At 44.7% G+C, this 13,431-nt stretch overlaps 1 protein-coding gene across 5 annotated transcripts in view; it reads left to right on the top strand.

Annotated features, from left to right (window-relative positions):
• Positions 1–8,242, top strand: part of GCNT2 (glucosaminyl (N-acetyl) transferase 2 (I blood group)) — a 57,511-nt gene extending 49,269 nt beyond the window's left edge. For all 5 annotated transcript variants that reach the window (XM_079985041.1, XM_079985042.1, XM_079985040.1 and 2 more), the window contains 2 exons: positions 3,980–4,072; positions 6,395–8,242. In XM_079985041.1, coding sequence (XP_079841167.1) covers positions 3,980–4,072; positions 6,395–6,585 — 284 coding nt within the window. In that variant the 3' untranslated portion in view covers positions 6,586–8,242. The remainder of the gene's footprint in view (positions 1–3,979; positions 4,073–6,394) is intronic.
• The last annotated feature ends 5,189 nt before the right edge of the window (positions 8,243–13,431 follow it).

Raw genomic sequence — 13,431 nt, forward strand, 5'->3', positions numbered from 1 at the left:
GTCAAGGGCTGTAGGAGCTTTAGTCCAGCAACACTTGACAAACTGGACTCTGGCACACAAAGGCTTGTGCTATTACAAATTTGTCATTTTTTGCTGCAGTGGAGCAACACCACTATCCCTTTGGAAACAGGACCTTGGAGAGGCAGAGAAGCTGAGCATCAGCACAAAGCAGAGATGGGGAAGCTGTAGCCCTTCAGTGCAGCCAATGGTCAAAGATGGTGGGAGTAGGGGGCCCAGGAGCATCCGGGGGACCATCAGTCCCCATCCCTGGCAGTCTGCAGAACATGAGACTCCTAATCTCAGGGTCGTGGGTTTGAGCCCTATCTTGGGCAAAAAAAAATCTGCATTGCAGGGGGTTCGACGAGATGACCCACATGATCCCTTCCAACTCTGCAGCTCTATGATTCTATGACCAGCCAACCAATCCCTCTAGGAATGCCCATGATGAGCAGCCTGGTAAAGTAGCACAACCACCCTGGCTAAAGCACACAACAGCTTTGATGTATCGCAACAGTACTTGCTACTTGTTGTGTAATTCATTTTCTAAGAGCCCAGCCCTTTTCTTCCCGAGCTACTTTTCCTGACCTTTAAACCTCCCCTGAGGGCACTCCTTTGTTAGGAGCCTTCCAAAATGCTCATACTTGTCACCTGGGGTAATGTAATGTTTCAACTATCTTTCAAATTATACCCTTTGGCAAAAAAAGAAAAGAAAACCCAACTCCTTGGATCTTGTGAAAGCTACACTGGCTGGAAAGACAGGTCAGCCCTCTTGAGAGCTTCTGTTTCGCCCTTTCCATTGCTCCCAGCTATTTCACAATCTTCAGGAGTGAAACCTGAACAACAACGAAATGTCCAGATATTTACATGCCCTTTCATCCATTTCCTGGGGGGGCAAATGAGCCAAAGAAAAGGAAGAAAGGATCTTAGGCATAACCTTGGGGTGGGGGGGATCAAAGTGTTTGGATGCCAGAAGTGCATAAAAGATAGCATAAAATTGGTTTCACCATCATGAGATTTCCAAAGAAGCTGGCCTAAGGATTATAGTGGTAAGTAGTACTCACCTGAACCCCCCCCCAAAAAAAAAATTCAATTGGACTGCTGCTGCTATTAGTTTATCTGCAGTGACTTTGATACAAAATAAGGTTCCCATATTTTTCTTGGCCTCCGGCAGTCTCCTATACACAAACTCCAGAAAAAGCCTAATGAACAATAAATATACATACGCACATCATTTTTTTGGATGCATTTCCATAGTTAAAACCATGCTCAAGGCGGCTTACAACATGAAAAAGAAACCAGAATTACAAAAGTTGAGAGAAACAATAAATAAAACACATCAAAAAGCACACAACCAAATTGAACAGTTCCAAGATAAATCATAGTAAGATAGCCAAGAAGATGGTCTCTGGCCTCTTCAGCAGCCTTAGCGTTTGTAGCTGGAGTCAGTCAGGGCCCCTCCCTCCCAGACCAGGTGGAGAAAGGCCTGCAAGGCAGGGAGGCAAGGTCTTCCAGGACTCACAGCCAACGTGGAATCATCCAAAACAAGGCTTTGATCCTAAGCTAAGTTGACTGAAGGAAGTACATAGAAAGAGCATTTCTGTCCTTTCCTCCTGCCACTCTTCGCACCCACATTTGCCAAGGCTGTGCCAAAGTGACTGCTGCTTCCAGGCCACCTCTGCCATCAGCAAAGCAGACTTGAGGAATCTGTGGCCTTCCAGATCTTGGTTGCTAGACTCCAAGCTTCCATCAGCTGCAGGGCCAGTGATTGGGGATGATGAGAGCTGTAACCCAGCCACATCTGGGAGGCCACAGGCTCCTCAGCCTAGCATTAAACCCAGTGTGGTGGGATGACTTGCTGGAGACACTCCGCTCAGGGGCCCTTCATGCAACTTTGCTGCGATACCTAGCAGGTTGATAGACCAGCTAATAACCTGGGGTTATTCTTTTTTATCCCTCTTGCTTGAAAACTGGCACCACAATGCTAGTCTTCCAAACTCAGTAGGCTATTCCTTTTCCATTGATTGTGGCGAGTAATGCCACAAGACCAGAATGCCACCAGTTAAGGTTTGTTGTAGGGATTTGTTGCCCCCAAGAACCTTGGAGCTCCTTACCATTTTTAATGAGATTCAGTTTCATTGGGGAACAAAGGAAGCCAACTAAGTATATCATCTAAGAATCAGTTCAGTATATATATCTGTGGTATTTGGAAGCTTAGCTGCTGAGCAGTGTCCTTGCAACACGCTGGGAATTGTTATTGTGGTCAGCCAACACTCTCAGTCAGGAAAGAAACCCATCTGCTTCTACCATAGGAAGGAAGTGGAATTATGGAGTTGAGCGTAAGTGACATTTATTGAGCATAATTTGCTGTTGCAGGTTTGTTGCAGAATGTTGTGCGTTGATGCTACTATTGCGTTGTAAATAATATTATGCACGCTGTGTCTACTGTTACATTAGTGCTTTCCCTCTACCCCAGAGATAGGTAAACAAGCAGATCAGAATCTGCTGGTAGATGTTTGTGTGATCTGTAGTAGATAGGCACGGCTTTCTGACACCCAGTTGCTTAACAACAGGAAGTAAAATATGCAAGTTAAAAAACAAAACTCTCTGGGAGGAATTCAACATCATTATATGGCTAGCGGTGCATTTAGGGCAGCATGACTGGTTCCTCTGCACTGGGCACCAAGCCTAGGGGGTGCCTCAGGACATTGCAACTGTAACGTAGTGAATTGAGCAGAACAGAAGATAAGAAGTGGAGGGTGCTGAATTTTGGGCCCACACAGGGCACTGCTGAAATTTGAATGATCAAAATCTGCCTCTGCTATGGCCATTGTTCCACCAGTGCAAACATTTCAGTTTGCCAGGTGGAAGGGTCCCCCATCTCTTGTCTCCCCCCTGCACTGTTTTTTTATGGGGGGGGGGGTTCTCCCACCTACCTACTGAATCAATTTTGGGGGCACCATGACAGGGGTAAGCAGCTCTGCATTACTAGAAGTCCTTATGTGGGCTTCTGTTAGCAAGACACATTTGCCGAATCTTTCCCTCTGTGCTGTTCACCTATAACAGGCTTCCTCAACCTTGGCCCTCCAGATGTTTTGAGACTACAATTCCCATCATCCCTGACCACTGGTCCTGCTAGCTAGGAATCATGGGAGTTGTAGGCCAAAACCATCTGGAGGGCCGAGGTTGAGGAAGCCTGACCTATAACATAACATATTCATATTCATTGATTCCCTTTTACCATATCTTAGTGCAACCCTGTGGGGTAGTTTTAGAGGTTTGTGCTTAGAATCCTTAATCTGCAGTAACTCAATACATATATACACCTGGAGAATTTGGGCTACAGTAGGTAAGGCTCCCATGCTCCAAAAGCACCGTTTTGCATTGTTCTGCAGCTGCTATTTTGCACCGGCTCTGATTGGTGGACCTTTGGGCCATAGTAAAAATGAAGTAGATGCCACAAATTTCACCTTTGCGGTACTCCATTCATGCCTGTGTGCAGTGCAACCAGTTCTGTTGACTCACAGCATTTCTTCCAAAAGTTGGTATTGGGTCCAGGAACACAAACATTCCTCATGGCATTTGCAGGACGTATCATAAGCAGCACATGCAGACTGACCAGAGATAGTATTTCCTCCAGGCTTGTTCTTGTGCATGGACATTTGACTTTGTTTTACTGCAGGGTTCACAGGTCGACAGGAAAACCATACCTCCCTTTGTGATGCAGAAACTATTTGTACAGCTGGAGATTTTGGAAATAACTTTTAGAGATCAGGATATGTGTGTTGTTTTTAACACCAGCTGGCTCGGGCAAAAGCCAGAGGCTTCCAAATAGAAACCTTTGCCTTTGAGGAAACTGAGATGAATGAGGATCTCCAACAGGGTGGCACAACAGTGTTCACTTCTTCTAGAGCGAACCACCTCATTTTAAGAATAAGACTTATCTTTCTTTTGTCTCTTGTGTTCTCTCTTCAACAAACAGGTGTCCCCGGCTCCATGCCAGATGCTAAATGGGAAGGTGACCTAAGAGCTGTCAAGTGGAGCAATGATGAAAATAAACATGGAGGATGTCACGGTAAAGAACACGTAGTTGTGGTGTTTTGTTTCAGTCAACCGCAGGAAGCTTGATTCTCCCCACTGATTTTTTTTCCAAAACCATTGTTAACATCCATAAAGTTGGAAAGATAAAGATCCAGTTAGTAAGGTAATAGGGTAAAATGGGACTTTGTTTTTAGTAGACTTACATAAGACTGCTCAGCTGTCTCACGTACACAAGCACACCCTTGCTCAGTTGACTATATCTGGGAACAAATCCGTAGGAGATGGGACTGTGAAGAAAAAGAAAAGGAGAAGAAAAATCAGATGCACAGAGGTGGAGGAAAGGGAAGAGTAGGAGGCAGAAAGAGTGGCATATCGAGAGGAGGGCAGAAGGAAGGAAGGAGTAAAGAACAGGAGAAAACAAAGATGTAATGAGCAGAAAACTATTGACAAAATAGAATAGAAAAGAAGAGGAGCTAGGAAAAAATAGAAGGGAAGGCACACAAAACAATGGTTTTGAACTGCAGCCATAGTGAACAAGATTAGAGGAAATGACAAGGTGGGTGCAGCAGCCAGAATTTTCCTGGAAAGGGAACTGCCTGCTCCTCCCTTCCCTCAATAGTAGTGCATTGTCATTTTGCGCAGCCGCTAGAGATGGAGCCACCAGCCAGCGTGGAGGGAAGGGGACTGCTTGGGGACAGGGATCCAGGGTGTGGTCGTTCCACCCCTCCTGAATGTCACACCTGAAGCAAACTGCCTTCCTTTGGTTCCAGACAGGGCAGTCTCCTATTTCTGCTTCCTTTATTGCTCTTTTGTTTATTTCTCTGTAGCTTTGTGTACTTTGCTTATCCAGCCATGTAGCACACATCTCCTTGAATCTGAAAGGAAAACAAAGACGGGAATGTGGTTTTGCTACACAGCAGAGATTTCCCTCTTGCAATACAGCTCTCCTTACTATGTGGTCACATTAAATGTTTCCATTGGTGATACACTGAGAATGCTCCACTAGCACCCCCCCCTTTTTTTAGTAATATGTTAAAATGCCTGGAAATTACATAAAATATTTACACACATAGAATCATACAATAATAGAATTACAATTACACACACAGAATCATAGAACTGTAGAGTTGGAAAGGACCCCGAGGGTCATCTATCTCAACCCCCTACAATGCAGGAATCTCAACTAAATCATACATGGCTGATGACCACCCAGCCTCTGCTTAAAAACATTAAAAGGAAGGAGAGTCCACCACCAGGGATTCTGTTTCACTGTCAAACAACTCTTACTGTCAGAAAGTTCTTCCTGATACAGTGGTACCTTGGGTAAAGAACTTAATTCATTCCGGAGGTCTGTTCTTAACCTGAAACTGTTCTTAATCTGAAGCACCACTTTAGCTAATGGGGCCTCCTGCTGCTGCCGCACCGCCGGAGCACAATTTCTGTTCTCATCCTGAAGCTAAGTTCATAACCCGAGGTACTATTTCTGCGTTAGCGGAGTCTGTAACCTGAAGCGTATATAACCCGAGGTACCACTGTATTTAGTTGGAATTTCCTTCCTTGTAACTTGAAGCCATCGGTTCGGGTCCTAGCCTCCAGACAGTGGCATAGCGTGGGGGGTGCAGGGGGTGCCAGCCGCACCGGGCGCAACATTTGGGGGGGCGCACTCGCAGCTCTCTGCCCCTACCTGGCTCACTCACTCTCTCTCACAGTGCTGGCTGTGCGAATCCGATCCGAGCTGCCGGGTCGCCGCCCACTGTGGAGGGGGAGGGTGCCAGGCGTGCGTTGCAGTGCGGAGCGGAGAGAGAGCGAGGGAGGGACTATCTGGGGGAGGGACAGTGCAGGGGCCACCCAGCTCAGCGCGGGAGAGAACCACACCCGACCAGCCCAGGCAGCAGCAAGAAGAAGCTGGCAGCGACGGCAGGTTAGGGGTTAGGGGCGCAAATTACTTGCCTTGCCCCGGGTGCTGACAACCCACGCTACGCCGCTGCCTCCAGATGATGAGAAAACAAGCTTGCTCCATCTTTCATGTGACAGCCCTTTAGATACTGAAGATGGCTATCATATCTCCTTTCAGTCTCCTCTTTTCCAGGCTAAACATATCCAACTCCCTCAACCTTTCCTCATAAGGCTTGTGGTTTCCACACCCTTAATCATCTTGGTTGCCCTCCTCTGCACACATTCCAGCCTGTCAATATCCTCCTTAAATTGTGTCAGCCAGAACTGGACACAGGAGCGGTCTGACCAACTTAAGGTCTTGGGCACAGGCATGCATTCCAGGCCCTTCCTGTCTTGTCCACAAAAAAAGAAGAAAAGTTTTTGTCTGTGATTATTTTGTTCTTCCCCTATTCCTTGGCAGGTCGTTATGTCAGAGCCATTTGTATCTATGGAACTGGTGATCTGAAGTGGTTGCTAAAATCCAAAAGCCTTTTTGCTAACAAGTTTGAACTGGAAACATACCCACCAACCGTGGAATGCCTGGAGTTGAGTGTTCGGGAGAGAACACTCAATCAGAGTGAGATACCGGTGGAACCAAGTTGGTACCTATAGGAAAAGATACCTTTTAAGTTGATGAACAGAAACAATCATGGAAAGCCAGCATTTTGGATGGACCATTCATTGCACCTTGAAGCTGTGCTTCTTCAGGATACTCAATACGAGCCGTTTTTATAACACTTTAAATACCTTTGCACTAAGGCTGAAACAAGATTTCAGGGCAATCAATATATTAGCTGAACTTCCTTGATATTTTAAAGATTTTGGAAAAGGGTTATTCGCCCTGCCCAGAAAAAAAACACTCAGGTATTATTTATTAATACTTTGGGAACTGAAGAAAAAGACAGTGACTTCGGATTTCAAGCTGGTCATGTTAGAGCTTGCCCTTTGTTACAGTCAGGTCTCTCTAAGTGATGGTTCAGGTCAGTGGATTAAAACTGACTACATCGCTTCAGCTTCAGCTTTCAACTCGTTAGCTGGGCAACTTGTGCCAGCTTCTGCTGTCCTACACACAAGCATTGTCCTTGATACTGAATTGACCTCTGCCAACAATTTAGAAACCTGGTTCCTGGACCTCCAGGGTTCTCTCAGTAGAAGGAGAACCCCACACCCAACCCCACAAATGTTAACTGATTTTTATTTCCCCTCTTTAACCCAGGAAGTATTGCATGTATGGCAGGGTAGTGTGGGAAGTCTGAATCACAGCCCCAGAGGGTTAAGTAGGAGAGTGAAATAGAAACTCAGAGATGGGAGGGGAAATGTTTCTATTGGACCAGTTGCCTGTTTACACTTGCCACATTCGGCTTGACTGTTAATTGATCCCAGAAATAAAAAAGAAAGGGGCTATCAGTGGTGTCCAGGACCTAGTTCATTAGGCCCAACTCTCTTTGTGGCAAGGAACTGTTGCTTGGGAGAAATGAGACTGCTTTCTTCAGAGGAAATGAGCCTAAGCACTACTGCACACATTCTGATAAAGTTAAGCCAGAGCTGTATCTAGCCAGGTTTTTTTTGTCCCAGGTGAAGCCTCCAGGGGGCACCATTGAGAATCCCAGCCTGTGTGTGTGTGTACACAAATGCACATGGGAGGTGGGATGCAAACTGGGACTTTGACTCGGGTGAAATAAAGTCTAGTTTCACCTCTGGTTAAGCAGAAGTCATTTCCACTTCTGAAAACATTTCTGCCCACAATCTAAATCTCCCAACTTCTGGGATTTAGAGAGAAGACAGAAAAGGTGATTAAGAAGTGCTTAAAAGCATTGGGGAGAAAGCTAAATAGCCCAGAGACATTTCTCTCTCCAGATGTTAAGATTATAAGATCACACACACACACACACACATTTTGTGCATGATTCCAAACTTCTCCCCATAAAAATGCAGAAGGGAGTGGTGGTTGGAATCTTGCACAAAATGTTTTATCCATCCCAATGTCCACCAGCTTTTCTGAATGCTTGAAAAAGGTGTGCTAACATTTGGGGTTGATGGATTTGTTAATAAAATATCCACTTTGAAAACAGCCCTTCAACTTGTGATACAATTTTAGTTAAGCTCTTGCTGTGAAACATAACCTGTCTCAGATATGATCCATTGACTGCTGCATTTTTAACTGAATCGTATGTTTTCCTACTAAGGAAGCACATTTGCACATACCAAGGATTGGAGGCTACTCACTGTAAAAAAATAATAATAATAAAGTTGATTGGTTTCTTGTTAATTTTTAAAAGCAACCCTCACCAAAGTGACAAGTTGCAGGTATAACTCAGTGTCTCCATGCTATGAAAAGTGTTACCTGCTAATTTCTACCAAATTGCTTTAAAATGCAGACCACTGTATGAATTGGTGGCAGAAGCTTGGGCCAGCTGTAGTAACAACTTTGAGGACAAGGAATTCACCATTTGCATGGTATTGACCATGCCATAGGGGCTACAAACAGAAAGTGTGTGGATGCCAGAAAATCCAAAGGTTCTAATCTTCTGATTATTTTGAATATTTTAAAAACAACATGAGGTAGGATGGGTTGTCAACACTTTGGGAACAATGGGCATATTTGGAATGCTGAGAAAGACTGGCTGCTGTGGGTGCCTGTCACAAAATGGCTACCATGGAGGTTACGATCCTCAGAGGAAGGGCTGTATAGAAATTTAATAAACATATAATAATAATAATTTATTATTTATACCCTGCCCATCTGGCTGAGTTTCCCCAGTCACTCTGGGCTGCTCCCAGTCGAGTGTTAAAAAACAATACAGCATTAAATATTTAAAACTTCCCTAAACAGGGCTGCCTTCAGATGTCTGATAGTTGTTTATTTCCTTGACATCTGATGGGAGGGTGTTCCACAGGCGCCACTACCGAGAAGGCACTCTGCCTGGCTCCCTGTCACCTCACTTCTCGCAATGAGGGAACCGCCCTCGGGGCTGGATCAAACAAACAAATAGCAGACCAGGCTGTTTGCTAAGTGCTGCATATCAGGAATGTTGGGTGTACCTTGTGGAATCTCAGTCACAGAAAACAGCCATTTAGTAGAGTTGTCTTTACTAGGTTATCACCAACATACTTGCAAGGTTATCAGTGCATAGACAAACAGTAGTTAGGCTATTTGTCAAGATAGGGATGCAGCTGGGCCACTAGATGAAGCTGGTGGCCACTGAGGCCACCTGAGCTTCAAGCAGAGGTTCCAGAAGTAGTCCCAAGCTATGTGCCTGCTCCTTCCAAGGGAGCATAACCCCATCAGGAGCAGTTGTTACAAGTAGTCTTCTCTTTCTGAGCCCAGAGAGGGTTCTTTGCTTCAAAGTCCTTTCTCTGTTAGTCCACAGCCAAGTCCTTAGTTCATTGGCTTGCAAAGCTCTGCAACAGATAAGAAGTTTCAACACTAAGCAGTGTTGCTAGGCTATAGAATGAATGTTGAAATGCACATTATACAAATGAGATACTCCCAGGTGTTCCTGTCATCCTTTTAAATAAAAGGTACAGAGAAAGATATGAACCAGAACTGACCTTTGACCAACCAACCCCCCCATTCTTGAGGATGTACGCATTGCAGCTACTTTCTCAAGGTCAGATATGTAGAGGCGAATCTTTTCATAGCATGCTTAAAATAAAATTAAAAGTAGTGGAAACAGATTCTGCTGCCTAATTTGTGTGCATCAAGCTGTTGTTAAAAGGCACAGCAGACCCATTAAAATCAAAGCTGCAACTGGAAGTCAAGCAGTTGTTCACCATTAAAAAAACCAAAAAGGATTATCAACTGCGTCTTTTCCACACTGGCTTGTTTGCTCCTATAAGTACTGTCTAGGCAAAAACGATATCTGATAACAAGGAAGTGTAAAACAGAGACACCAATATTGTTTTGCATCGTTTGTCTTTTGAACAGCAAAAAGTTCATGAGTTTCCATCAACAGTTTTTAAGGGCATGTCTTATTACTGGCATTTCTAAGCTGCTTTATGAGCCTTTTGGGTGAGTGAGCAGGAAATTAAATGAAAAAATAACAATGCACAGCTAAATCATAAAACCTGTTTAGTTAGAATTACAAACCCTCTCAGTTCAGCAAAGCTTTCTTCCTAGTGAGCAGGGTTAGGATTGCAGCTTGAATCTGTGAAGGTTACTCAAGAGCCAGCCGCACTTTGCTCAATGGAAATTACTTCCAAGTTGGTGTGTTCAGGATTGCAGCTTTGGAGTCCCGCTGACTTCAGCAAGGCTGATCTTCTACCTGCAAAGGCTACAGGTGCCTTTCCTTAGGATCGCAACCTAAACAGGCAATGAGAATTCATGGGGTGGGGTGGGGGAATTACATGGTCAGTTCAGAACTGTTAAAACGACCTCTTTCTTCACACATATCACTATAATCGGTACAAATACATACAGGCAGAGTGGGTAGGCATCATTCTACAACCAATCTTTCCTCTGTTTCGTATACTTCATTCTAGGGACCTGTGTGTGTGTTTGTGCAATGGAAATTAATAAAACAAGTTATTCAGATGCATTCCATGATAACGGATTACTAGAAGAAACATGAACTTCCTTCCCTGCACTCTTTTAAATCCTTTAATTACATGTTTGTTCAGTTGCATTTATTGTATTTTAATGTTTTGCTGGAAGCCGCCCAGAGTGGCTGAGGAAACCAAGCCAGATGAGCGGGGTATAAATAATAAATTATTGTTGTCATTTACATTTATCCAGTTGCATTTATATATTTATATAGTTCCCTGACCTTTTCCTGACACAGTTCTGAACTTTGTGAAGAGTTCATTTGTAATAATAATATTAAAAACAGCTTCATACAACACCCTCCCTTTAAAATAATACACTGATCAAATCAGCTCCGTACATTTAAAGCACAAGGCTATCTCCAAAGAATCCAGGGACCTGTAGTTTACCCCTCACAGAGCTACCATCCCTAGCACCCTTAACAAACTACATTTCCCAGGATTCTTTGGGGGAAAACATTGTGTTTTCAATGCATGGTCTGGATGTGACCAGGGTTAATTTCATGCCACCACTTAAGTAGCTGTTGGAAAGCCACTTCAGATTATTGTGTGCACTGTTGTCCCAGAGTGTGCCGGTGAGTAAAATCATACCATTCAATGTTGGACGTAACTCTTTATTAACAAAAACATGATCTCCACAGACTTGGCTGAAGGTCAGGTATAATGAGCACAGCAGTTCATTCCCTGTGGATCTTACTCCATGAAATCAGTTGCTAAGACTAAGGTCCCTGCCTCCCCATAGCTGTCTATGTTACCTCCTCTCCAGGAGACTGTGCCTGCGTGCCGCCAATCTCTTCGTCCTTTTCATGCCTCTCCTGATTCTGGGAGATGGGCAGGAGTCAGGAAGCGGAGACACCTGTGACTCTCCACCAGCCTGACTCATCTCTGTCTCTTGACCTTCCTCATCCCAGTTGCCAGCTTCAGCTTCTGATTCTTGACTTTCTGCCACAGACTCTCACAGCTCACCAAGCCCTTCCGCTTCCGACACCTACTCTTTCCAGTCTTCTCTCTCTGACTACTCATCGTTGTCACATCCCACTCCCCAGACTCTAAGCCTTCTTCCCTTGGTTGGTTTCCCAACCTGGTTCCTCCCACCATGCCTTTGCATCCAACCAGCCCACCAGTGTCCACACACAGTACACACAACACACACTTTCACACATATATGATTAGGGCTGCTAACAGTAGGGCTGCTACTAATTCTACCTCAGTAGCTGTGCCTAACAACAGCTTGAGCCATAGAAATAAGCAAAGGAGGCATTTCATCTCTCATGACAATGTGGTAGTGAAAGGATTGGGTTGGGGAGATCCCCACTGAGCCACAAACTGGACTGACTCAAGAAATTTTGCTTACTGAGACAGCAAGACAGGGTACCCCCTCCCCCTCATAAGACTAGTCAAGTTACTTTGGAACTTGAAGGCAGAAAATCACACAAATGCCTCTTCCTGGCAGCAAAAATAGTCATAAATCAAAACTATCCATTTGCTGCCTTTCTACTCTTTCTCTTGCCTCACTCTGCCTAGTGGTAGCTCTATCCCTATCCACAAAGGCTTACTGGGGAACCTCGAGGCAGTCACTGTTTCTCAGCCTAATCCACCTCACAGTGTTGTTGTGAATATAAAGGTGATGTATCCCTTTACAGCAGCCTGGAATCTTGGAGGAAGTATGGGGACACAGAGCTGACAGGCGGGGTATGACATTTATCTTGTGAAATCTGATAACTGCTGCAAAACAACCCACTGTGACAAAAGCCAGTTGAAAAGGTGCTGAGCATCGTAACCTCCACCGACCTTAATGGTATTTCATGCAGCTTGCACCCAATCTTTTCTGCAAAGAGGCACAACAGGTAAAGTAGATGCTGACTGCAAGCAAAACGCCCGTGCACTATTACAAGCTGCAGGTTGTATGGCTACGATACTTTGCTTGAAAAGCTAGGGTTGCCCTCTTTCAAAAAGCAAAAACCTTTGTGAAACTTTCCTGTGAACAATGTTTCAAACTATGCTAGCAGAGCTGCCGTATCTTTTCAACACCTGCGAAATACGTTGCCCCTTTGTTTATTCTCCATCTAACACCATGAAGCCCCAAAGGATTCCTCAGAGCACAAAAGATCCACTTTGCTTTGGAGTCCTGGGTGTGTTTCTGTGATAGCTGCCACCGAGAATGCCTTCTGCCAAGCGGCTGCCACCAGCACCCTGAGCCTCTGAGGATGGAGGAAGTACCAAGAGGGCTGCCTTTGCCTGTCTCAGCATCCTAGAGGGATGCTGTAGGGAAAGAGGCAGTCTTCTATATATTTGAGGCCCAATTCATTTAGGGCTTTAAACACCAACTTAAGCACCTTGAACCGGGCCCAGGAACAAACCGACAACCGATGCAGCTGTTTTAAAACAGTGGTGATACGAGATCTAAATGGAACCCTAGCTGTTAATTTGGCTGCTGCATTTCTGAACCAACTGATGTCTCCAAGTCATCTTCAAGGGCAGCCCCCTTTACAGCGTGTTGTAGTAATAATCTAACCTAGAAGTAACTGGAGCATGGAGTACAGTGGCCAGATCATCTCCATCCAAAAGGGATCTGCATCCAATCCATCACTGCCTCCATGCATGGATCTAACTAACACCTCAACCACCTCTCCTTATTCAGATGGAACAGAGAAAGAGCAGGGTGCCATCAGCTCCTGGAGGCTTCGTATAGATAAGTGGTTCCCAATTAGGGGTCCACGGCCCCACCCCTTGCCTCCCACCCCTATTTTTTGTCATTTTTTCATGGTAATATCACAAATTTTATGGTCTTTTTGTTCGTTTTTAGCATACTTAAAATCCTTTGCTTATTAGGGGCTACCCCACATTTTGTTCAAAAAATTGCTTTGTAGAGGTAATTGCCATAGAGTTATCAAAATTTTCAAAAGTAGGGGGTCC

The sequence above is a fragment of the Podarcis cretensis genome, assembly GCF_951804945.1.
Source record: "Podarcis cretensis genome assembly, chromosome: 7".
Lineage (NCBI taxonomy): Eukaryota > Metazoa > Chordata > Lepidosauria > Squamata > Lacertidae > Podarcis > Podarcis cretensis.